The sequence below is a fragment of the Schistocerca americana genome, chromosome 5 (genome assembly GCF_021461395.2).
Source record: "Schistocerca americana isolate TAMUIC-IGC-003095 chromosome 5, iqSchAmer2.1, whole genome shotgun sequence".
Lineage (NCBI taxonomy): Eukaryota > Metazoa > Arthropoda > Insecta > Orthoptera > Acrididae > Schistocerca > Schistocerca americana.
Genome location: NC_060123.1, coordinates 334,053,123 through 334,081,118, shown reverse-complemented (window position 1 = coordinate 334,081,118; position 27,996 = coordinate 334,053,123). Strand labels below are relative to the sequence as shown.

The 27,996-nt window shown below is 39.7% G+C and overlaps 1 protein-coding gene across 1 annotated transcript; it reads right to left on the bottom strand.

Annotated features, from left to right (window-relative positions):
• Nucleotides 1–874: 874 nt before the first annotated feature.
• On the bottom strand, nucleotides 875–26,932 carry LOC124615575 (cytochrome P450 6k1-like). The gene is made up of 5 exons (XM_047143559.1): nucleotides 26,896–26,932; nucleotides 17,720–18,619; nucleotides 10,946–11,176; nucleotides 8,493–8,744; nucleotides 875–1,274 (listed from the first exon to the last, which is right to left on the bottom strand). The coding sequence occupies exons 2-5, from the start codon at nucleotides 18,609–18,611 to the stop codon at nucleotides 1,096–1,098; spliced, it is 1,554 nt and encodes a 517-aa protein (XP_046999515.1). The 5' UTR covers nucleotides 18,612–18,619; nucleotides 26,896–26,932; the 3' UTR covers nucleotides 875–1,095.
• Between the last annotated feature and the right edge of the window lie 1,064 nt (nucleotides 26,933–27,996).

Below are 27,996 nucleotides of genomic sequence, written 5' to 3'. Positions count from 1 at the left end.
GCTGTTATCTCTCGCAGCCTTTAGCACTGTGTACCGTGATTCTCCATGTAGCTATTGTTTTACTGTCAGTTACGAGTTCTATGTCAGTTTTCAAGAAATTAAAAAAAAACGGTAAAGGTCCCGACTTCGAGTCTCGGTCCAGAGCACAGTTATAATCTGAGAGGAAGTTTCATATTAACGTACACTCCACTGCAGAGAGAAAATTTCAGTCTCGGAAAGTGATGGTGATGTACAGCCAAAGCGGAAATTTCTGAAAAATACTGCTACATGAAATAAGGCTCTCAGTTGGAAAAGCAATGTATTTTCCTCTTTAAATGAAAATTGCGCTAGTCGCAGTATTATAATTGCTCAATCTACGACAACATTGACACTGAACGGTGCCAAGATATAAATGTAGTGTTTGCTCTACATTTCTCCGTACAATTTTTATGATTATTTATAAAAGAGTATCCACACGTGCTCCCATTTATTAATTGCAGTAACCATGTTTCGTAGATTCTGACTTTTCAAGTAGTAAAAAAATACTTTTTCTCTCATGTGAAGAGACTTGAAAACCTTCGTTATAAGATGTGCACGTGAACATACTATACATGTGCGTTGTCCTGACTGGCCACCACACCCAACTGATATCTAAGACTCACAGCAGATGTAAACGTGTTTAGGGTTGTTATTTTTTCTGAAATTAATGCGAGTTGGATGAGTTGGACACGTCAGTGTATTTTGAGCATGTGGACGCATGTCTAGGAGTATGCATACTTATTCTACAACATTGGTACCACAAGTTTACAGAAGCTATATTTAATGTGAGGGAGTGTTGCTTATTCAGTTTTCTTGATCCTGATTTTTGGTTGCTTGAGTAAAGGTAAAAGGAAAGTATATGAGTACAGTTTTATTGCTTTTGAGTTCCATAGTAAATTTAATTTCAGTCTTTTTCTCATAATCCAACGTGTGGAATTAATCACTGTTAACTAACACATTTAAGTTCATTAAGTGTAATACATCAAGATTAAGTCAGCACTTGATTACACAGTCTTTCACACTATTTAAATTTAGGTAGAGCATCCTATTGTGCTACAAGCTGTCGACTGAAGGTGTTCAACTTGCAGCCACTTGTCTCCGCTCCACCTTCAGGTCGATTCCGCCGATTGGTGTCAGCACGATGTTGTTGGGAGCCATGCGTAGATTCGACTGCTTGTCTCCAGCGGGCAGAAAGTCAAATTTTGACAGCAGGTGTATCAGTGCCAACTTCACTTGCATCAATCCGAAACGCATGCCTGCAACAAAATAAATGTGTCATCACTTCATTGTGGATGTGACTGATAATGCTGTGTTGTACCGTGGAAGCACTGTACCAAATACGTATGAATGGAAAGCTCGAACCAGCATCCATTTGTGTAGCCATTCGAACACCTGTCTTACTGTAGCTATAGATGAACCCAAGTTGGCGCCCAGGTAAATTGTGCGAATCGATTCATTCCCTTTTCAAAAGATTTTAGTTGGGTTGAAATCAATGCTCAGCTAATTGCACCGTTCGGATTTTACATCCAAAAGCAGTCACCCTCGTTCGGATATTACGTGCGGATACGGTCACTCTTAAATAACTCCCGGCTGGAGCGAGACTGATAGTTCTAATTAAGTCCACCGGTGTGTCGGACTTAGATAAGACTTAACCGTTTAAAAAATCGTGCTTCGTTTTGTTTTTACGCCCAAAAAACGAGGTTTTGGAGGTTCCTGAAGTGCGCCACTTCTATACATTAAACCTGTACGACTCGGTTCAAACTTTTCAAGGATGCAGATAAATGGATAAATTCAAACTCAAACTTTTTGCATTTAACAATTTTTATCCGTTGTAGAGGTACGATAGATTAATGTCGAGCTAAATGTAACTTGTAAAACTCGTTCTTACGTAAATGGTATGTGCGGAAACGGTTTAAAGTGAATCAAATAAATAAAAATCCCTTCTTACCATGAAATTGAAAACTTAATTTTAAAAATATAGCTTCATTTGGATTTCACTTGCAAAAAACACGCTTAACACGTTTTTTGAAATTTTTTTTACGCATGTCTCTTCTAGGTTCCAAACTTGTGCGAATCGGTTCAAATTTTGTAAGGAGGTAGACAAGCACTGGTAGTTAAATGTCGTCCTATTGTTTTGTTAAAGTTTTAATCGTGCCACGGCATAACGGTCAGAAGTAGCACGTAAAATACACGTAAAATCCGGTTTTATACAAATCCCACGAGTTGGGTCAGTTTAAAGTGATACAGATGAAAATAACAAATATATTCTTATGGTAATCATAAGAACCGTTTGCAAAAATCTTTCATCGTTCGGGTCTTATGTGCGAAAAGTGAGGCGTTTGATGAAACTGTGTTTCGCAGAAACGCGTTGTATTTTAAGCCTGAATTCGGATTTGATAAAAAATAGTTATTACAGTTGATTATTGTGTCTCTGTTTATAACTTAAAGATTTTGTTCACCATATGCAAATCAATTCATGCACTAAACCAAAACTATACCAAGCCCTGTATGAAATGCTATACTGCTTGATCGAGCATTTAAAGTTTTATCGATGACCACGCAGACAATTTAACTAACCCGGAAATTCCTCTAAAAATAATTGTCAGAAAGAATTTCAGCTTATTTTTAATCAACATAAATTTTTTACAGCGTTTCCTTCAAATAATAATATGCTATATTGTAGAAATTATAATTTCGGACAAAACAAGCTTTAATTCGTTTATTTTGTTACAGGAGTGAGAAGTTGATAGTATTTGGTCATGCTTACGTTGTTTCGTTGTTCTGTTAATTTCTGCCAATCATACTCATCCTTATTTCGGATTGGTTGTTGCATTACTTCGTTCCAAAGTTATTCACCTGAGGTTTTCTAAAGGCAGTTCTTTATTTTTCATTTTTATCATTGCATACTTTAAATAAACAATGACAAGAATTTTAAGACAAGATATAATGACAAGAAGTATGCTTTTCAGTAATTAATTACTTGTTGTGCGAATCGTTCAGCTTGAGATGAAGTAAGTTTTTAAGTTAGTTTGTCTATGTAATTTTGTCGTATCGTAAATTTATTTACATAATATAAACTACTTAAATACATTATCATGTACTTCGCACAGTATTTAATATTTTGCTCGGTATTGTATTTATGTTTGCTATTATTTTGTGCACTGTATTAAGTCTATATTGTTGTTTTCTTATCTTTGCATATAGAGTCTCGTGTATATAAAAATAATAACTAAAGCATTGAAGAAACTAAAAAATGAAACAAAAAGCTTCCTGCATGCATGTGACCTTGTCGTGGTAGTGATGCTGGTGTAACAGTAGGCTATATAGGGCAAATCAACCATACCATGCAGGTGACTGAAGAGGATCCAGAATAATAATGCCCTGTTCAAGCAACATCGTTAGAAAGATAAAAAAACCTGTACTGGATCAGTCATCGTTTGAGTTAACAAAAATCAACATCCGTTGCCAAGCTATGGCGGTGTAGTGTCAAAATTATGGTAAAGTAAAAGCTGGGAACCAGAATGAAAAATGATCCTTCACAGCCCAAAAAAGGCGAATGTGTCCAGGGCAGAGTTAGGGATCTAAAAGAAGGGAACTAGCTTTTCGATTTATCTGGCAGCTTCAGAGGCATTTAAGTCAAAACATCTTGATATATTCATGCTTTTTTATGAGTTAACCCTAATTACCCAACACAGTGAGCTCTCTTAGCTGAAAGATGTTAGCATATCTGCAGTTGCGATTTATTTCCCTGATATGCGCCCAAAATCGAGAAGATTCGCCAGCCATGATAAACAGTATACAGTATCATATGGTTGACGAGCATACATGTAATAGCTAAAGAAGTTTTTCAAGGGGTATAACATTTCTGGCGATAGATTTGCTCCTGGGGGATGCTAAAATATTTTTTTGATTTCTAGCTGGGGAAGAGGAGGGGTTTGATTTTTTCCCCAATGGGAACATTTCTCCCAAAACCTACCCCTGTTACATGTATGGTGAGAGGTGTAAGAACAAACAGACACAAATTTATGTCCTACTAGAGAGTAGGATGCATCTACAATAGGAAGTATCCCGTAGTGGGGATGCATGCATCCTAAACTTTAATGATACATTGTATCATACTGTGTGACATGACAAATGTCATGTTGGATGACACGATGAATTTGTCATGTTATACCACATGACATCATGTATCATGTTACTTTACTCGGCACTCCATATTACATGACATGGTTACTAACAATACTAAGTAAAAACGCGCGAGTATGACAAGATATTTGCTTCAAATGTCTTTGAAACTGCCACGTCAGCCAAAAAGCTAATTCCCTTCTTTTACAAGTCTGACTCTGCCCAGGACATATTCAGCTTTTCTGTGCTATGACAGGAACATTTTTCATTCTGGGAAACTTTCAGTCGTAAACTTTGGGAAAGAATCAAAGACGTAATTTCATTCATCCCAGAAAGGAATTCATCCGACAAAGGAGTGTAACATATTTATAAACAATTACTTATACTGAACCAGTGCTGATTCATACCAATCACTGAGAGGGATCAAACTTAAAAACAAACAAATACTGAAGTAACTTTTTTTAAATTTATATATCCGGCATATAGCGCCCATTCTCTCGTAGGAGCTGAAAATTGAAACGAAACTACTTGTCATATACTCCTTGGTCAGTTTCCATTCCGTCGTTTGTAGGACGACATTTCGCAAAATACTCGATTTAATACTGCAATTGAATGAATTATTTTAGTTATGAACTTGTTGATCACACTTGTCAGAGTTGTAACAGTGACCAGTTACGACTCTAATCATTCATCATCAGAACTAAAACTCCAGAAAAGACAGAAACTACTATTAAATGTAGTTATGAAGATACTGAAAAGGTCATGATACAGAGAAATATAAAAATATACCCAGTGTGCTGTACATATTAGTTTCGTAACGAAATACCAGTCACATTTTAATTTTTCTCTTCATATTGCCCTTTTTAATGTTTTTATAACTGTTGAACAGTTTAACAGTAATTTTGCATATTTGTGATTTCTGTGTTTTTAATTCCAATTACAACTCAATAGAGCCAAAATCGGTTAACCGTCGTAACTCAACCAAATGTGAACAAGATATTTCTGAATAGAGCAATGTATTGTATGTAGATCACATGTACCATTTAGTCTGCCCGTTTTCGCTCCAGGAGTATGGCAAGCATGATTTAACTTATTTCTCAACTCAAAGCGATCTCCATAATTTTTTGTTGTAGGTGAATGGTAAGGAGTTGTGGTCTTTCTATTCTCCAAAAAGAAATATACTCGGTAGTGCGCAAACAACAAACGTAGCAAAGAGTTTATTTCAGACAGTAGAGTGGAGAGACACAACGTAGTCTGTGTTTCAACTTCGTCAGTTCTAGCAGATTTCATGCCAGTTGACTTGTTAATAGTCTCATTTTCGTATTAAAATTTGTCTTAGTATACAGGAATAAAATCAAAACAAAATAAAAACAGCGTAATGCCTTTGTTACGGTGTTTGTACTACAGTATGGCAAATATTTGCATTATTTAAAACGATTAACAACAAACTTAAAAAAGGGATCAATAAATAAATAAACATATTATGCAGTACTGATAAATGGAAACAAGGAAAGTAAAGGAATTTATGTTTTTTATTATGCGATCACATTTGTATTACTACATGACTTGCTTTAAGAATGCCAAATAATCATCTTCACTTCAATATTCAGTACTGGATCTTAGCCTAAATGAGAATCATATATTGTCACTCACTGAGTGCCAATGCACGTTCCTGAATGAGCACAGAGATACAAAGCAGCATGTAGATCTACAGATAACCTTTGAGATGTTAAAATCTGTGAAAGAATACAGACGTGGTTTCCTCTGGAAATAAATAAAATTCTGACACAGTAATAAATAAAAATTAGAATTCTGTCCACTGAAGAAATAGTGTAGCCTCATTTCAAAACATACTAGTGTGGCCTAAATTTTTATTTGTCTATGCACATTCCTAGCATAGTAGGAAGAGAATTTATGAACGGATTTCACCAATATTATGTCATGCCATTTTTAACGTGTTGTTACCGATTACAGACAGTATCTGACAGGTAACGTGTTGCTGATTCACTTTAACTATGAGTATAGCATCAGGTATAAAATATATGGAGCGAAAGGTTATCTGCTACTTGTACAGAAACCAAACACAGTTGTGAGAGTCGAAGGACGGGAAATAATAGCAGTTGCGAAGTGATTGAGACAGGCTTGCGATCCGTTATTCACTCTGTGCGTTGACTAAGCTGTGAACGAAACCAAGGAAAATTTAAAAAGGAGACTAAAGTTCAGAGAGAAGAAACGAAAACTGTTTACTTTTTCAGAAGGCTTTGAATTTTGGAAGACGGCAAAGGGCTTGGAAGAGTACTGAACGGAATAAATAACGTCTTGAAAAGAGGTTATAAGACGAACAGGAACAATAGAATACAGTCGAATTAGTTCATGCGACTGTGAGGGATTAGATTAAGGAACGACGCACTAAAATTAGTAGCTGGGTTTCACTATTTGGAGAGAAAAGTAACTGACGATACCAACTAGCAATAGTAACAAATGCATTTTTGAAGCAATTAAATTTTTTTACATCAAATACGCATTTAAATGTGAGAAATTCTTTCCAAATTGTAGATTTGTTTGGAAGTGAAACGGACGATAAACAGTCAAGAGCAGATGAGAAGAGAACGTTTTGAAATGTGATGTTACAGAAGAATGCCGAAGAATTAATGAGTAGATAAAATAGCTAATAAGGAGGCACTGAACCGCATCGGAGAAAAAATAAATTCATATCACAACCTGGCTAAAAGAAGAGATGGCTATACAGAACACAACTTGGAGCATTAAAGAATCACCAATTTGGTACTGGAGGGAAGTGTGTGCGTGGGGTGGAGGAGTTTTATAGAGGGAGAAAAAGGCACGGATAGAGTATACAGTTCAAATGGAAGTAGGTACCAGTACTTATAGACCATCATGGAAAGCTACATCAAAGGAGCCTTTGGACTTAAGAGCATAACAACAGCAATAATAGTAGTGTTTGTAAATTTGGTGTGATTTAGTATTCCAGTATCTGACGTTCATCTCGACTGAACTAAGTATATTAACCTCAGGTAATTAAGTTTCTGGATTTTTTGGCAAAATCATAATAGGCACCAGTTTATCAATTGGTTGAGGAGTATTTTAAACACAGAGTGGGGCCACTGCTTTTTGACACTACTACATATAACGATGACGCTGGCACAGCTAATGCAAGAGGCCGTGGAAGCGGGCCAACCAGAGCCGACCAAACCCACTCATGTCAGGGTTATCTGCTGATACAACAAGAATTGCCACTTTCGACACCAGGCAGTTACTACATTGCGGTCCAGGTGAGGATCCAGCGTCGTAATGACGACGACACAGCAGAAAGACAGCTCCACAGCTGTGCGGTGGCTTGAGTATTTCAAGACCGAGCTGCAGGCTTTGTTGGGGCTAAGGGAAGAGAATCGACGCCTTTGAGAAACAAATATGCACCAACTTGTATAAATACCCCTCCTTTTGGAATAGAATGCATACAGTCTGGCAGCCGCAAGCACTGAGGAGAGGTCCATACCAGTCTACAGGTTGATATGGATGTACAAGATACCACCACGAGACTGGGCCTCCACTAACTGCAGGCCTACTGCTGGCTCTGAGTCATGTTGTGGACTTAGAGCCTTCCAGCCGTTGGGCCACCGCTGTTCTCACTTCCAGTCGCTGCCAGCCCCCTACCTCTGTTCGACACCAGGATGGTGCAAGCGACCAACCAACTTCTCCTGCGTGGGCATATTGTCTCTGCAAGCTTCCGTCTGCAGGCGCAGGGTCTTCCTCTTCGGGATCCACGGTTGGATTCCGCACGTTTTGATACGTCCTGCCCTGAGCTGCGAGATAGCGTCCAGTCGACACACAAGCAGCCACACCCACCTCACGTCAGCGTTCCCACTGAGTCACCATTTCTCCAGGCGAGCAACACGACAGATTGCAGGAGACTGCAGGCCGTCTGCTTACAAGAGCACTTCCATCCTGCTGTCTTCAGCAGACGTTCTGGAGGGTGTTGCCACGGCAGAGTGTCGTTGCGAGTGTTGTAGTGTTTTCACTAATAAAATGTATGTTTCATCAACGATTTTTTCAAGTCGACATGGCGGATGGCTACCAGGATTCCTCCCATCGTTCTCTGTTTCCACACCAAGGGTGGTGAACTGTTTGCTCATGAAACTAACAACACAGTTCCACCAACCAACATACTGGCCATCCAGCTCCATCCATTAGAACAATTATCGATGAATGTGCTGCATACTTGTGTTATTAACGTTTTTCTCGATAGTTCTGCGTCGGTTACACTAGACGGGAAAATATTTTCATACAGATTATGTAAAAAGTTTATAAAATGTGAGGATTGAGTGACTCACCAATGCAAATGCGTGGCCCTTCGCCAAAGGGTAGATAGCTGTAAGGATGCCTGGATGCCTTCTGGTCCTCAGAGAAGTGCTCCGGGTCGAATTCCTCAGGGTTTCGAAAGAACTTGCTGTCGTGATGGAGTCCCATGATGGGAATGATCACCTTAGTTCCTTTCTCCAATACGCAGTCGTGTCCTGGCAGTTTATAATCCTGTACCACCTCGCGATTGAGAGCTGGAACGGGCGGATACATACGAAGGGTTTCTGAAAAAGAAAAGGGCAGATGTTAACGTATAAGGCTTAGCAGTTGTTGCACAGTGGCGCTTCATATAAAGTTTTAAATCTTCCCATAGCGATCTTAGTTAAATTGTAGACTGAAAATAAATCATAGAAAATGTGTGATCGTAATAATCCCACAATAGTAAGAGAAAGTATGTCGGTCACTAGTTTCTAAACAGTCTGGCTTATGGCTAGCACTGTGGTAAAAGCAGTGTTTCCTTTGCTATAAGCACCAAGGTAGATAACAGAGTCAGATACTGTGAGAAACACAGTTGTGGAATTATTCTTCTGAGGACTGACCAAAAAAAACATTATACTGCAGATTGTAATGTCCATATCACAAGATGATGTCCTCCTCTGTAGCTAAGTGAATGAATGCCATGTGCAGGACCCAGGTTCGATTCCTGGTAGCGCCAAAGAATTTTTCTTGGTGGGAGGACTGGAATGAAGCGCACTCATCCTCGTAATGCCAATTGAGGAACTACTTGGCGGAGTAGTAGCGCCTCCATGTCACGAAAATTGACAACGGCCGGAGAACAGTGTGCTGACCCTAAGCCTATGCATACAGCATCCAGTGATGCAATTGGCAGAGGATGGAGCAGGAGTCGGTAGATTATAATGCGCCCTCCACAGGCCTGTGTACGGAGTTTACGTTTCCATATATCACCAGCAAATGACGAGGAAGGAGAGAAAATATATGTAGGAGTAGAGGAACTGATGGAATGTGGGAAGGTGACGGACCATTCACTGCCCTAGGTGGTTGTAATGCTATTAGACAGTGGAAAGCAGTGTTGCTGCAGACTATGATACTCATCAACAACAATTAGCGCATTTGAAACTAAAATGAAAACCGTTAATCTAGGAAGAAGAAGTATAACTGGTGTCAATAGCTCTTCACGGCTTTTGATATTCTCCCTGTATCATCTATATGCACTGTTGCAGTCAAGCAACTAAAAATTATAGTTCTTGGGGGTATTTTTCTTTTGTCGTTGCAACTACAAAAATGCATATATTTTGTAGTTGCAACGACAGAACAAAAATACCCTCAAGAATTAAAAAGTACCTACGGACACTATGGCCACTCAAATGAAGAATAAAAACTATAAGTTTTTAATCGTAATACTGAAGTAAACTCGATTATCCCCATCATAAACAGTAATAACTGTCTCCTCTCGGTTGATTAATAACAGCTAGAAACAAAACTGCGTAATGAATCTTCTAGGAATTGTAACAAATAATTATCAAAAATGTTCCAATAAATGTTTAAGGTTTTAAGGTGCAGTTAGAGCAAACCTTGTTATTCTCTGTGGCTGACGAGCAAGTAAGGTGCCTTGTGGGAAAGAAGTTACAAACGTCCAATCTGCATTAATGAACAAATCAGAAAGACATGTCTCTCTCTCTGTGTGTGTGTGTGTGTGTTTGTGTGTGTGTGTGTGTGTGTGATTGCGTTTGTGTACGTACGCAGGACGTAGTATATAGTTGTATGTGATCAAAAAGTAAATAACAGAATCGGGTAATGGTAGTCAGCGATGAGACGGGATCTCAGACACGTAAGCAAGCTTCTTCGGTTGGGACGTGATGGTGGCAAAGTCAAAATTTGTAGATTGGTGGGCGCCTCTATTTCTGTTTGTGTTCTTATCTGTTGTAAGGTTTTCATTGCACCAGTGCACTAATAATAACTACATTGTAAATATACGAAAATAAATATGAAAAGCAACAATGTTGTTTATGGGTGTCACTAATCATTCTGTACCGAATTACCTCATAGTAAGTAAACAAGAAAGTTGGATAATACTACTGAGTGTTTGGCTTAATTTTTTTCGAAGCTTATCAGCTCGAAAAAATAAAATTACATATTTAATGTTTTGTTTGTACGTGGCTACGTGTCTGGAGTCCTGCTACACATTGAAATCCAAGGACTACGGCAGGACGCTGCTACAGACACAGAAGCGAAATATCGCGGCACTGTGGCGTAGGGCTTCCCATGTGTACCGGGGCTGCAGACATGTTCCAGAAAATAAACAAAGAAATATTATGTAATTCTTTATTTAGAAATGATAATGAAAACTTTGTGATCACCCTCGTCGTAATTTAAGCTCTCCCCTGTTAATGGCCTTAATGTGTTCACAGCTCCACTGTAACTGTGATAATGTATGAACAGTAATAACCAAAAGCATATAACGTACCGTTCACCACCTTTTCCAAGTATGGCATCTCGGTCATAATAACTTCGTACGTCACATCACCGTTGGTCTTTTTCAGCATGTCGTCAATTTCTTCGTGCAGTTTCTTCTGGATGTCCGGGTGTTTAGAGAGCTCGTAGAGGCAGAAGCTTACGGTGGTGGAGGAAGTCTCGAACCCAGCGAGGAAGAACACCCACGCCTGCGCTGCCACCTCCTTAGTCGTCAGGGTCTTTTCTGCCAGGGACAAAGTGTGTTCGTAAAGAAACTGTAACATACATCGTAAAGCAAATACTCTTAGTATTACGAACTGTCTTCCTACTAGGAGTCAAGGGACGTTAGTATCTGAACATTTCCACCCTGTAAGCTTAAGTGAGTGGAAGTTGTGCTTCCGAAATGTTCTTATATTATAACTAATTGTAATAGCAACAACAATAGCAGAAAACTTTACTGTAACCCATACTACCAGTAAATTCATACTACGGAGAAAATAAATTAAACGATTTATTGCAGCAAAATAGCCATTGTAGTTATACGATTACAATCATTTGAGAGTGTATTACAAGGATGTATTGAGTGTCTGCATAATTCTTAGTAGTAGATTACATTCAATGCAGGTATTGTGACAGATTATCATTTGAACCATTTATTGAATAGTCTCTAATTGATCTGGTCCTCTTGTTGCATATTTCTATATGGTATCTTTCACAAGACTGTCCACATAGTGTACACTTGTGGTATGTTGTATTTGCACAAATTTCATGGTGGAATCCGTGTACTGCGAGTCTTGTAAGTACGTGTCTCATCTCAAAATTTGCTGCTGTTCAAGTGCGGTCGATCATGGCCCCGGATCCATTGAATTCCCATGGTACTTCCCCTCTTTTCTTGAGTAGTGATCTTAGTAGGTTCTCCGATGCTGATATGTTGGGAAGAAAGAACCTTGTCCTTAAATCCTCTATGAGGAAAGATTCTCGAGCGAGAAGGTAGACTAATCTTGATCTTGTGGTTTTTGCTATCCACAATGCTCTTTTGATATAGGTTGGTTTTGCTCTTTCCAATGTTTCTAAGTTCTTTTCATTTAGGTTTATCCATATGATTTCTATCCCATAAGCCAGTATCGGTATTATTTTTGATTTGAAGAGTGCCATAGCTGTGTCTAGATTTAGTGTTCTGACGGAACTTCTTTCGTTTATCGCTCTGATGGCTTGTGTCGCTTTCTCTGTTGTGTGTTCAGTGAAGCACTTTGCGGACGGCTGGAGTGTTATCCCTAGATATTTGTAATCTTTTGTGATAGATATTTGCTTTCCTTGTAGTGCAATTCTTGTCGTTTTTGGGATTTGCCCACCTGGTCTGAATACCATCATTTACGTCTTGTCGGAGTTGATTACGAACTTGCGTTTTGTACACCATTTTTCCACGTCTTCTGTAGTCTCCTGTAGTTTCTTTAAGTTTTTTGAGCCTATCACAATGTCGTGATGGAGAAAATAAAGCACAGTCTTAAAGAAGATATACATTCATTTCTGCAGGATGTTTAGGACCGTGTGTCTCTTACTCTCATATGAGGTAGTGTTAGTGTAAATTAAAAGAAAGTCCTGTGAGCGAATGTCTGGCAAAAAAAGTACTTATTAAGATACGAACCATCTTACTTCTTTCAAGAACTAAGTTGATAGCTTATTTCTCACGGTTGATTGTCTCTACGCCTAGTCTTCAGACTGTGCTAATGTAAGTTACGACCGGATTCTGACAATGTATACCGATGCGAAATGCTGAACACCTGCAGTTCATAGATTGCATTTTACTGGTAGACTAACAGAGTACCCATCGTTGCGCAGCTAAGTATTTATTCCGATCTCATATTTGTCGATTCCCTCCTTTCCCCTTTCTGCCGATCTCCTCCTTCGTCACTTTCCTGCCCACCTACTCCACTCCCTCTCTGTCCACCTCCTCCACTCCCCACTCTCTGACCATCTTCCCCTCTTTTCTGTCTCTGTCCATCTCCTCCTCTCCCCTCTCTCTGTCCTCTGCCTCTTCCCTTTCTCTATCCATTTCCTCCTCTGCCCCTCTCTGTTCATCTCCTTCTTCCCCCACTCTCTGCCTTTCTCCTCCTCGCCTGTCTCTGTCCATCTCCTCCTCTTTCCTGTCCATCCCATCACCCTCTCCCTTTCTTCTGTCATTTTCTCCTCTGTCTCTCTCCGTCAATCTTCTCCTCCCCCACTTTCTCCACATTATCACGCTCACCCCAAGAGGAGGCTGGTGATTCTAAACTCTAGCTTCTAGATTATTACTAATTTGTTTAAATCGTTCCAAGGATTTAGGATAACTTCACATATATTTGTACACATTTTTCTTCTGTATCTCTAGCGAGTTCCGCCCTTCAGTTTCATTTTCAGGCACCTTGTAGCCTGAACTTTGCGTCGTAGAATGATGTAATTTTGCAGGTGCATCCAGTGGTATATGCGGCTACTGTCTGCGAAATATGTCGTGAACAGGGTTTGTAGTAAAGAAGTAATAAGTTAAAACGTCATACATACTGTAGCAGGTTTTCACGTATCTCTGTATCTGGCGCCATATCTCTTGACTTATGTGTCGTATAATGAGAGATTTTTCTAGGTACATTCAGTGTTTCAAACAGTATTAGTAGCAATGATGTAATAAATTTAAACGTGTTGCATGATGCGGTCGTTTTTCATGCAACTCAGTGTTTATTGCGTCATATCTTCTGAACTGTGGTTCGTATTATGATATAATCGTGCTCATACATTCAGTGGTATACTTGAAGAGGGTCTAGAAAGTTTGTTGCGAATTCAGTCAGTAGGAAAGACAAAATAAATTAAAACGTCATGCTTCATGCTGCAGTTTCACTGCATGAACAACGAAAATGTAGAAACCAATGAACTTGTTTCCTTTCCCCGTTCTGTGGGGGTCGTCAGCGATTAAATTATGGGTATTCACGACTGGTGGGGTACACAGCTTTTTCACCGCCATCCCACATCATCCCATTTGATAGGTAGGTGGTTATTATCACCACACCGATGATTTACAAACGGTAAGTGATATGCGTACCAAGTTTGGTTGAAATCAGTCCGTCGGTTTAGGAGGAGATGTGCAACATACATACATACATTCCTTTTCGTAACATGTGTGTATAAGACGGGTTTGATGTACAGTAGTACGGTCAGATGCAAATCCTTGATCTATTATGGAATCAAAGCATCAGATTCTATTTAGTATCTGTGTGTTAGCGGCAAGACTGTCTGACCATGCTCGCAGGGCTGTGCACTTTACCAGAATAATAACAATTGCTGTGTATCACCTATTTCTGCGTGGCAAATTACCTGCCCTATTCAAGAACATTTACCATGTAGAAGACAGCGTTCTGGGCACTACCCAGTTTCCTACACCTCATACGACAGTACATAACAGAAACGTTTAACTAGCAATGGTTTGTTCGAGGAGGTCCAGTAGTAAGAGTTGCCTTTCACCTGACTCTAATCCGATAGGTCTGAAGCTACAGAAACTATGGAGACGTGAGAGGACTGATGTGTTCCATGTTCCACACCTATCGACTATGGGCACCTGTTACGTGAGCTTGTGTCCTATGCATGTGACAAAATCCTAGTGTACCAGTACGTTACTCTTTGGGAAGGTGAGCTGAAGAACGAATAGTAATCACATCAAGCACTAGCCCAAGAGCTTAAGTCCTGCTTAAGTGTCTCTGTAGGTCACAGTATTTTTTTTATTGAAAGTGTATTTGTACTCTGTTATCAAAAGTATTTAGATTTTAAATAAAGCAGTTGTTTAATGGAACACCACATCTGCGCAACGGTACCCCTCCTCCAGCCCAAAACTCACTTCACCTAAATTCTGGGAGAACTTCAGCATTTAAACATAAGATGACAAAATATCTTTTAGACGTAACCATGAATATAACACCCAACTACGTATTGGCCCACAACAGTCACTCAATAGCTATTACACCAAACCACACACAACTCAGTACTAACCACCTGCACATGTATCTTAGTAAATAACAAGAGCTGTATTTCTGATATTTGATACAAAGGCCGCCGAGCTGTCGTCAACTTTGTGAGCTTGAGCCATGTCTTGGGCCGCAAATAATAATGATGATAATTGCTACATGCACCACAGAGTGACACCACAAGCCTTGACCTTCATATGCGTGCACCACCAAGTGCACTATTCGGATTAACTTTTGAAAACATCATAATATAGTGCATAAAATAAGCACTGCCTGCTATTTTGCCCAGCTCAATAATGTATACGTTAACCTGTAGACGAGTTGATGAGTGCTAGTGATGGCAGTTTACCATTAATTCATTAATAATGGTAGTGTAAAATTCCGTATTACGAGATTTAGTCTCACTGTCCTTATCTGTATCAACGATTTAGAAGAAAACCTGAGCAGCCGGCTTAGGTTGTTTGCAGATGATGCTGTCGTTTATCGTCTAGTAAACTCATCAGAAGATTGAAAACAAACTGCAAAACAATTTAGAGAAGATATCTGAATGGTGTGAAAATTGGCAATTGACCCTAAATAATGAATAATGTGAGGTCATTCACATGAGTACTAATAGGAATCCGTTAAATCTCGGTTACACGATAAGTCAGTTTATTCTAAAGACCGTAAATTCAACTAAATATCTAGGAATTACAATTAAGAACAATTTAAATTGGAAAGAACACGTAGAAAATGTTGTGGGGAAGACAGACCAATGACTGCGTTTTATTGGCAGAACGCTTAGAAAGTGTAACAGGTCTACTAAGCTGACTGTCTGCACTAAGCTTGTGGGTCGTCTTTTGGAGTACTGCTGAGCGATCTGCGATTCTTACCAGATAGGATTAACGGAGTACATCGTGAAAGTTCAACGAAGAGCAGCACGTTTTGTATTATCGTGAAACAGGGGAGAGAGTGTCACAGACATGATACAGGATTTGGGATAGAAAACATTAAATCAAATGCGTTTTTCATTGCAACTGAATCTTCTTACGAAATTCCATCACCATTGTTCTCTTCCGACTGCGAAAATATTTTGTTGACGCCGACCTACACAGGGAGAAACGATCATCATAATAAACTAATGGAAATCATAGCACGCACGGAAATATATAGGTGCTCGTTTTTTCCGAGCGCTATTCGAAATTGGAATAATGGAGAGTCATTGTGAAGGTAGTTCGACGAATCCTCTGTAATTTGCAGAGTATCCATGCAGATGTATATGTAGTAATGTCCTGTTTTAAACCTCAAAACCTTCCTACAGGTATGGCATGGAACGAGAGCAAGAAACACTATTGAATGGATGAAGTAATAAACCTTTTCGAAAAGGGAAGAGTGTAAAGACAGAAACCTAGACAGATCGGCTTCATGCCATAAAGCAGGCCACTTACGGCAATACACTGACCCAGCATTGCACCATGGTGTTCTCTGGGATTTGCCATTCACTTGCCAGTCAGCACCCAGACGATTACTGTAACCAGGGAGAGTATGACATTCAGAATACACGACTTCTACAGCCGTGACGCCACAACAAACCCCTTCTTACATGAATAAGTACCAGCTGTCTGGCCTGGGTTGGCTTGTGTCAAAGTAATGAGTCATCCTGTCATAATTTTGTCATACTGTTGGCCTCCGCTTTCTGCCGCCACTCTACCATCATACTGACAAGACCGCCTGCCTAAAGTGCCACTTGCTGGGCCGCACATGAGACCCTCCTAACCACTGAGGTACAGGTCAGCTGGCAGTCTGTGTTTGCACCCCAAATGTCTGTGCCTGTCTCTAGCCTCAGCTGAGAATGGCTCAGCAACGACACTAACGTCATAACAACACGAGACTGCGGTATCAGCCCTGATGCTGCTCAGCCACTGTTTGAGGTTGTGTCATGTTGGGACTGCACCGAGCCTAGCAGCAACTGGCATTCTACTGCAGTGCTTCACTGCTGCAGAGTCCAAGTGTCTAGGCCCATCTTCGAGCCACTTACAGATGAGGGCTCGAGCTTAAAATAAATTAGTAAAAGGGTTCTGCTACCTAAGAGTGGCCTCTGTCAGCCCATCTTACCATACTCCACCAGACCATGCCCACATCCTAAACATTCCCAAAATAGCACTCTAGGGAAAATAAGATGCCAGCCACTGATGACTCAATACAGTGCATGATAAGACTAGACGTTCCACAGAGTTGCTACCATTGAAGATTCTCTATGGAGATCGCCAACGTAATTTATTTGTTAATCTACACATTCGTAATGAAGAGCATATGGATGTGTCAGTGAAGATGTAGCTGATAACATGAAGGTTGTCTATTGGTATTAACATCGCTCTTACAGTAGGAATTAGTCGTGGGTTAATAGATTTCGGAAACAGATGTTATCCAAAAGTATTACACACGTTAGAGAGACACATATGATTAAATTCATTTGACTGCCAAGTTCTAAACTATGAGAGATAATCATTACAATTTTATTATCGAACTGCAGTATGTTATGATGTGTTAAAATATCAAGGGCATTAAATCTCATGTCATTGAATGGGATCTTTGCGATGTATGATGGAAATGAGAGCAGAACAATAATATCTTAATACAAAGACATATAAGATTAACAGCCTAGATAATTCCTTAAATTAACATTTCAATATTTTTTAAAAAAAATGTATACACTAATAAATACTTGTTATGTATAGTATTCTTCAACAGACTTGATAATTCCCTAAATTAAAGTTTCAGTACTTTTTTAAAAACCATGTGCACTAAGAAGTAGGACTTACGTTCAGAATTTTTCCGCCCAGTGATTGAGAAGCTGTCATCCACGTATCCATTGTTCTTCAACTGAATCATCAACTGCAGGAAGTCCTTTCTTATGACCCCTGTCTCCTCTCGGTGTTTGACTGCGTCCCTGACGACCTTTGTGAAGTAGTCTGTGATGTCCTTTGGCGTGAAGGCTACAGGCAAAAGTGTGCGTAGTTTTGGATTCGAGAATCCCAGAGCCTGAGTCAGGTATGTACGCAGGGATGGCTTGAAGAAGCGCCTGCCCCATTGCCGGAACTCCGCCTCGGGGTTGTGCTGGCTGTCAACGTCGATGCCGAAGGCGCAGGAAGCAATGACGTCGGTGGAGTAGCGGGCAATCAGCTCACGGACTTCCACAACACTGCCCGCAGGTGTGACGTCAGCCAGAATCTGCGCACAGTCGCGCACTATGCCGAACATGGCGCGCATTTTTCCCGATGTGAACGTGGGCGTCAGCTTCTGTCGCAGACCCTTCCACTTGGTTCCTCCGAGGAAGAAGAGGTGCGCCGTCAGGTGATCTGTCTCCTCGTCTACATAGATGCCCCGGTCGGGAAAGTAGTTGAAATCCTTCACTATGATCGTTTTGATCAGCTCCGGATCCCTCACAATGAGAAGAGGGTTGTTTAATGAGTAAATACCGACGACATCCTTGCCTTCTGCTTCGAAATAAATGTCCCTCAGATCCTCACCAGGGCTTTTTTTCATAAGTGCTGTGTTCCAGCCATTTCCCAGCGGGAAAAACGGCTCCAAATATGGCAGACCTTTTTTCTTCCAGTAAGTGTAATTGATTTTAAATGTAACATATAGTATCGCAAAAAACGTTGACAGAAGGGCCAACGCCTCAGTCACCCATGAGTCGAAGATAATAGCCATTTTGGTTCCTAGAGACATAAAAAGGGGAAACAGAACATTAGTATAACAGGATTATATTCATCATAACACGTTAATATTTATTTCCTGGCTGTGTTGTTCATGCAGTCGACTGCTACAATGTAAAAGTAACAGTAAAATAGGCTGTTAACTGTATTCCAGTGACTGCATTACAAGTTGGCCATGCGCAGTGGCCGCGCGGTTTGAGGCGCCATGTCACGGACTGTGCGGTCCCTCCGCTGGAGGTTCGAGTCCTCCCTCGGGAATGTGTGTGTGTGTGTGTGTGTGTGTGTTGTTCTTAGCATAAGATAATTTTTTAGGTTAAGTAGTGTGTAAGTCTAGGGCCGATGACCTAAGCAGTTTGGTCCCTTAGGAATTCACACAGATTTGAACATTTGAACTCTGTTAGCTTGCATTCGGCATCCTTAAAATGTATTTTACATGTGACCACATTAGTGTGTTTTTCCCTTGATACACTATGAGAGTTATTATACTTCTAAGATAAAACAATGAGCCTTACAGTTTTACTCTTGACATTGCCTTCTATATTTTATGCAATAGCAGAATATGAAAAACGAAAAACTAACAGAATGAATGAAAAATGTTGGGTGTCTCTCTCCCAGGCACCTCTCTATTTTAGACCTATTGAATATTTGAAGTTTGACCATAAATAATATGGTACAAACATCACGAAGAAATTTGAAACTGGATCCTAGGAAATTCTTTCTTTTTGCAGTTGATATCTTCAGAAAAAGAAACTAAACTGTTCTAACACTCATAAAATGTTAGATGTGTGGAAAAAAGTGTGGAGAAATTAAGCACATGTTACTGTGTAGAAACAGACGCAGATAAAATGTAGTATATTGAATCTCCATTGCCACAACAGAATTGTAGAAAAATGTGAGGTATTCCAACATAGTTACACCTGCCATATGGGATGTAACACAGGATAAGGAACACTCTGATTTTTTCGGCAAAACTGCTTCTCTAGGCTTAGATGTGTGTCTTTCATTTATCACTAATTCATGTTTCAGTAGTATGAATTTTTAGCCATAGTCCATAAATTCTGTATGATAAAATATCTGCTTTACGTCACATGTTAATGTGATGACCATTTTTTCTATCCAGACAGAAGATTTATATATTCTTCGCCATGGAAACCAAATTCAGTTTTGTAAATTACCAGTCAGCCCTTCGAAACACGTTGGACAGCAGTACATTTGTCTAAATGTTCACTTGTGGCAGTTTTATATTTGCCAGTAAGTCTTAAATAAATGTTTGACTTTTACTTATTTTTCTTATTCCTTTCACAGCTGCCCCAACATCACCAGCTTGCCACGAACCTAATTTGTATTTTCACAAGTTACTATTGCACAGTTATTTAGTGGCCCATGAAATAGAGAACAGATAGATAATGGTATCAGCACCACAATATTATACTAAAGGACTTTCGCTGAGGTACTGGTTTAAATAACCTGCCTTAATTCTACGAGTGTGGAATTTCATCTGATGGAAACTTCCTGGCAGATGAAAACTGTGTGCCGGGTCGTGACTCGAACTCGGGTCCTTTGCCTTTCGTGAGCAAGTTACCAACATATACAATGTATCATACGTATATTCACTGGAAACAGAAGGTTTACAGTTCTTTTCGAAATAATGCTGGTTTTTGTAACAGAAATAAAGGGGGCGTGGTGGCATACACGACCATAACATTAAAATTTGGTTTATATAAGTAATTTTCCTTTGAAACCCTATAATGAATATCAATGTAATCAGGAAAGACTATAGAATTAAATAAAGTCATAAAAAATTTCGGTTTTTCCACCATTTATAAGTACCCTGAATCCTTAAACAGATGTCTACAGAATGATCGTGAGCAAGCACCACATAATATTCACACAGCATGTTTTTGAGCGATGAAGACTTTCTTTCTTAAAGACAAGTTACCCCAGAACGTTACTGCATATAACACCACTGAAAGAAAATACACAAAGTACATCAACTTACAGATTTGTCTCTTCCCAGGGTTTCCAATGAATCTCAGTGCAAATGCGGCTGAACAAAGTTCTTATAGGAGTTCCAGGAAGTGCTTTTTCCAGTTCAAATTCTCACTGATATAATCAGCCAAAATTTTGAAAGTTTCGATTTATTTATTATTTCGTCACCATGTGTTACACTTATCATAGGTGTAGTACCTTTAGGTGTACAAAACTGAATTTGTTGCATCCTTTCGAAATTGAGAGTGAGACCATTCACAGAAAACTATTGAATGGTACTTTTAAGGACACTGTTTATCATTCCTTACGATTACAATACTACTGTCATTCCCAAAAAGGACTAGTTCTGTTTGTTTTGTAGTAAACAAAAGACTATTTTCATATGTTAGGGACTTCAGTGGACCTCAGATTAAGGCTTGGGGAGCCCTACATGTGATTCCTCCACTGTTAGAAGAATGTTTACTGATTACATTTACTAAATTGCCAAGTACAGCTATCTGTATTCTTTTCATTAGCTATGGCATTATCCAGTGGTTGTCTATACTATCAGTCCTATAAAATCCCAATTTATGTAGAATATTCTGATTCACATAGCCAAATGCCCTACATAGGTCGTAGAACATTTCAACCAGTGCTATTCTAGCAAAATTTGGTAAGTGATTGTGTAAATGCCATTCTCGTTGGAGCAACTCTTGTGAAATCCGAACTGTGATTTACGGAAGACATTTTTGTTGCTTAGGTGGAATACTATTCTAGAATACGCCACCTCCTTAAAACGTTTGGAAAAGGATCTCAGTAGTGTAATAGGTCAGTAGTTACTGACATCTCTCCTATCACTTTTGTTATGGAGGTGTTTGACAATGGCGTATTTCAATCTCTCTAAAAAAAATGTGTTGGGTTAGTGAAGCATTGCATATTTAAGATAATACAATACTTATTATATGGGAAGAAATCTGTAATAACCTGATGAAGGTTCCATCAAATACAGATGAGCTTTTATTTTTGAGTGGCTATTTTCATAACTTCAGAAGGTGAGGTTAGTGAGATATTCATATGATTGAATGTTACGAAAGTTGCATTCTCTTTAAACAGCTGTAAGTTTTCTCTTGTGCTGTTTATCCCTATATTTTCTACTACATTTAAGAAATGATTGTTAAACATATCTGCCACCTCTGCCTCATCATTTATAGCCATTCCATTTAATTCAATAGTGATGGTGCTCTGTTCCAGGGCCTGTTGCCTGGCTCATATTTCATTACATTCCACATAGCTCTAAGCGTATAATGAGAATAACTTATTTCTGATATAATATGTGAGTTTCTTAATTTTTAAGGACTTTTCTTAGTAATTTTGAGTAAGTTTTGTAATGTGCTACAAGTGTAGGATCTTTACTTGTTCTTGCAAATGAAAACATTTTCCTTCTCTTTCCACATGACGTATTGAGCCATTGTCATCCATGGTTTTCTGCATGGCTGTTTAAAGTCCTTTCTGACTAGTTCATGTGAAAGGCTGCGCCAAATAATGACAAGGCTTTATCATGAGGTAGATTAAATTTTGTGTCAGCATTTGGTTAATTTTTCATTTTTTTAAGTAAGGGCCGTTTTTATTTTTTTAAAAAGATACAAATACTTTTGTAAAAAAACTTTTATTTTCTGATTCTACACACTTTTAACTATTTTTCTACATAGTTGCCTTGTTTATTTAAGCACTTGTCATACCGTACAACTAAGTTTTTAATTCCCTCTTCAAAGAATTCGACCGCCTGCTCCGACAGCCAAGAGTTCACGGCCGCTTTCACTTCATCGTCGTCACTGAAGCGCTGCCCGCCAAGATGGTGTTTCAGGTACTGGAAAAGGTGAAAATCGCTAGGAGCAAGGTCGGTGCTGTATGGTACATGGTCCAAAACTTGCCAGCCAAAAGAATCAATCAAATCCCGGGTCTTTTGAGAGGTGTGAGGCCTAGCGTTATCGTGCAGGAGCAAAACTCCTTTTGTCAGCATGCCACGCCTTTTGTTTTGAATTGCTCTGCGGAGCTTGTTTAGAGTTGCACAGTAGGCATCTGAGTTGATTGTCGTTCCTCGTGGCATAAAGTCCACTGGCAAAACACCGCGCCGGTCCCAGAACACAGTTGCCATAATCTTGCGCTTTGACAGCGTCTGTTTGGCTTTGATCTTGACGGGTGAGGCTGTGTGTCGCCATTCCATCGATTGTCGCTTGCTTTCGGGAGTGATATGGGATACCCATGTTTCATCTCCAGTGACAATTTGACTCAATATGTCATCCCCTTCTTCCTCGTAACGAATCAAATGTCCAATGAAGTGGTAAATCTCTTCCCTTTGTGGTCCTCTGTGAGGAGTCTGGGTACCCACCGAGAATACAGTTTCTTAAAGTTTAGGTTTCAGACACAATTTTGTACAAAACCGATCTTGAAACATGTGGAAATTCCAAAGAAAGAGTGGAAATTGTGAATCTTCTGTCCTCACGAATCTTTGTTTCGACTGCAGCCACCAAATCATCAGTGACCACAGATGGCCAGCCTGGGCGTTCTTCGTCATGGACGTTTTGACGGCCATTTTTAAACTCTCTAACCCATTGACGCACTTTACCTTCACTCATTGCATTCAAGCCATAAACTTCTGTTAACTGACGTTGAATTTCTGCAGCTGATAGGCTTCTCGCGGTCAAAAAACGTATCACTGACCGTATCTCACACGCGGCGGGCGATTCAATAATCGTAAACATTATAAAGTAGCACAGCGATGCGTACACGTCAGCTACAGAGCTGCAACTTGCATCAGTGTGAACGGGAAGGATGCCGGAAAGTGGCGCGGTGGCTTGTTGCGGCGTCCGCGCGAACTACGAGACTATACGCGCGAACGGCCCTTACTTAAAAAACAACCCTCGTAGTTCACAAACAAAGCAAGCCACACTGTTGAAAGTAACCTATGTATCAGTTCTTCAGGGAAGAAACTCCCACTAAATTCCTTTGTTACTGTTGGCATCCCTTTTACTGCATACTCTCTCTTCACCCCTCAGAGCACAGATGAAATGTTCTCAGGTCTTCGCATAGGATGCATGTTTACCAGAGAAGCTTTTTTCTATGTTTGACTGACAAAGCGCTGAGTCAGTGCCAAGGAAAACTGCTCTAACTCTATGCAACAAGGCAAACGGATGTGCAGAGGGACTAGCCGCATTCCTTTCACACACAGCACGCTGCTTCTCTCGCGTATATGCTTGTATCTGTCACCAACATTAATAGTATGAATGTACGCAAGCTTTCCCATAACACTTGTTCAGTTAAATTTTCAGTGAGAATACAGAAGATGTTACACATACTCTGTGTACTTCATGAGGATTTTTTTATCAACTGATCAAAGTTTGTAGCTACATTAACATTGACCTCTACGCTATATTTATAATGTTTATCATAAAAATGTATAAAAACAGCGATTTGACGGTAGAAAAATCCATAATTGTTTTTTTTAAGTTCAAAAAATATTTCTATACAAGCCACTAACTAGTAAGAGATGCAGTGCTAGACAAAGCTGACGGAAGTGTGTTTTTCTTCCTATTTGTGTCTAGCCTTCTGTGTGATCAAGGTCTGCTGCCTTCCATTCATTTAAAAGTTTCTCATGAAACGGGGCGGGGGTAAAATCTCTGCGTGTGAATACCGTCGTACTTTAGTCCAAACTTTGGGCAGAAGTTTAGCGCAAGATATCACACAGTTTTCACGGCCTTACTGGTCTTTTACGAGACACGATATAGCTCAAGATAGTGTGATTCGTCACAAAGAGAAATAGAGAACGTGCTGCTGTGATAACAAAACCACACATGACAACAATGTACAAGATAAAACCGCTGTCTTTTACCGTGCGCAAATCCTTGTGAGCCACATAAAGATAGGATGCCATCACATATGTCCCCAAGGCTTGCGATGCAACGTGTAGTCAAATAAAAACTAGGATTTGTGACTGAAGGTGGTTTATTTTCTAACTAACAAATGTTGTACAGTCACAGAAGTAACAATGACAGCTACAGATAAAACTAAGTAAGGCAAAAACACAACGACATTACATCTGCTTCACTCGAAATATTGTATATATATCAACTGATCGAAGTTCGTAGCTACGTGTGGGAGAGATATTTCAGTAGAGAGTATCAGCTTGGGACTAAATTTTACTATATTTAATCGATAAAAAATTTCACTACTGAAATTTTGAGAAAGGACAGAATAACTTAGGGCAAAAATCATAGTTTACATACACTGTGCCTCGAAATCAAGAATCAATCTAAGAAACTAACAAAACTATTAGAAAAAGAAAAACTATATCTCTTAAAACAAATTATTTGACTAATTAGACAATAAACTACGCGCATGTTGGCCTGCAGTTTTATAATGTTGCTTTTTACGTGAACGGCAGTGTGATGACGAAGTTATTTTACCACGTACAGAATTTCCATTGTACAGAAACGACAAGTTTAAGAGCCCGAGAAGGGCATAGACGACATTTCATAAGAAATTCTATGACTAATTTTTCTAAGCCACTGTCGCTACATCCAACATTCCTGTTAAATTTTGACTAGCCCGTAGTGTGTTTCTACAAGTAAGACAGGTGATAGGCCGGCCAGTGTGGCCATGCGGTTCTAGGCGCTTCAGTCTGGAACCACGTGACCGCTACGGTCGCAGGTTCGCATCCTGCCTCGGGCATGGATGTGTGTGATGACCTTAGGTTAGTTAGGTTTAAGTAGTTCTAAGTTCTAGGGGACTAATGACCACAGATGTTAAGTCCCATAGTGCTCAGAGCCATTTGAACCAGCCAAGACAGGTGATAACCGTCAACAACATCATTCACCACGATCGTTTAACTACAATTTCTCAATTAATCGGAAAAAGAACAAAGACAATCTCGAGAACGTGGCGCTACGCCATTTCTGAACTACACGTACTGATTTAATATCGGTTTCACTAAACAGTCACAAACATATCTCGAGGGAGGTCATCGACTGCGCTATTGGTCTCTCAGTGTGAATGTGACTCTTTGATAATACAACTCCAGCATTTTTTCAGCTGAATTTAGATCTATTGGTAGGAAGTATACCATTTTGTTGTCCGGGTCCGACAGAATCTAAGTCAGGCGAGCGTATAATTTCTCACACCTTTTCAGATAGTTGACTGAACAAACCATATGCGCCTCACAGTTCACAGTTCTTTCGCGTTTTTATTAAGCTGATGAAGGAAAATATTTGAACAATATTGCATAACGAACGCATAGCTTTAATGCACCACAAACTGAAATAAGCAATTAAACTTGTAAAAGAATAATACTGTGAATCAACAGTTCGTAATGGCTAACATAACAAGCTGTTCTTACATAAACGCAGTCACACGACTAATATTCCAAATTATTTACGGTAACAATGTGCTAATTCTAGCAGTGCAGGAATCACGTCTGAAAATATACACCGACAGTGTAAGCTATTGTGAGTTTGCATATAAACCCCCCCCCCCCCCCCGAGGCACAATAACAAGAAGAGGGCTGGACAAACTTTAAAGTCGATCTCTACGACGGCGAACTGCTTTGCACTGAAGGAAACTTTCTGAAATTATTCTGCGAGTACGCAGCAACTTATATGCTACAAATGAAAACGGATGGAATCGGTGAGTGTGGCGGAGCCATTGTACCACAAACTTAATCATTTCTTGTAGCCAGTTTCAGTAGAATATTGTACCCATTAGATATAATGAACACAAGGACGCATGACAAACAGACTTTCTACCACCCTGTCAGTTTGTCTGTTTTCAGAAATATTTTTAAGGCGGAAGAGAAAAATGACGTTTTGCTAGATCTACAGTTCCAGACTTTTAATAAAAATAAAATGCTTTTCAGAATATGTGCCGCAAATATCGCCGTACGAAAAGAACTACGAGTATATTGATCCTGCGTACTGGTATTCGGCTACTTACAATGCCTCAGCGGTGAACATGAGTGCGTTAATTCTCGCTAACAGCTAAGAAAAGCATTTTTACTCTGTAATCACAACTGAACCAGATAAAATGGGACGTTTGATGACAAACCATAATATCTGTATGATAGAGCAGTGTAGTTTCGCATGTTACTCGTTAGTTGACAATGTGAATTAATGTTTAAACTACGCACCTGTTCTAAGTTGATTGGTATTTATGTGCTGTCGTTTATTTACTGCAAGCGAGAGGAAGTTTGCGTGTACGGAATGAGATCGGTCACAGAATGAAAACTGCAAACTATGGCAATAGGACAGAGCAATACTTGCCTGCTGCTGACCCAGTTGCTGCCGCGGAACTCTGTACGATATATTCTGCACGCTGCTTATATATGCGGCTGAAGGTCACAGTTTCGCGAGTCATATCTCCACGTGACTACTCACGAGATAAAGAGATGCGCGTCCCTCGCAAATACTAAAAGGCTTACATCTGTGTACAGTAGACGTTTTCTGTAGATGTCTGACAGAGAAATCAAACGACGTTACTAACGATTCGTCACATTTGAATACAGTAACCAACACGTTTTACAGAAAGATTTGCGTGTCTTCTGTCATGTCGCACATCCACATCTGAACTCCACATGATGTACCAATATTATATTTTATCCTACCTATTCCGTTTACAGATGATACGTGAGAAGAAATATCGCAAGTACTCTCATTCTCAACATTTCGAGAGTCCACATTCAAACATAAAAGAAACCTTTGTTCCCAGTTTCTGAAGCACGAGGTGAAAGGTGTAATGCGTGCCTTCACTCGTTTTGGTTCGTGGGCTCTGGGAATACAGAGTCGTTCTAGTACCGCCTCCCAATGAAGCTTGTTGGACAATTCTTCTTCGATCTAGCACTTACGAAGAAGACTCGTAACGTAGCGCGCAGCTCTTCTTCGAATCTTCGTTCGACCGTTAATCCTACTTGATTTGAGTCTCAGATCCCTGAATAACATTGACGAATTACAAGAACGAGCGACAGGTAGGCGATCTTCTTCGTGGATGGGTTAGTCTTCCTTATAACTCTTCCCATCGTCTATCTTCTCCAGCGCTAGATTTATGAGATCTCTCTACAGGTACGAAATTATGCCAGTATTCAATATTCTCCAGTCACTAAACCTCAGATCGATGTGTAAGACGCAGAAGCAGAATGACGAAATGTCAGGCTTTAAACTTCGCTCCTACACGCGCACTGCTACGTCACGGAACTTACGTAAAGGAATGGAACAGCAGTTTGTTTTGGGCGCAAAAAGTCCAGTATCACTAAAATTCCCACATTCGTTATCCTAGACTGAACCTGGAATTGTGAAATGATGCTTCAGACTGGTGTTATATTCGTTTGAAAGTCACCCACAGTTTTCACCTTATGCCCTTCCTCCTGT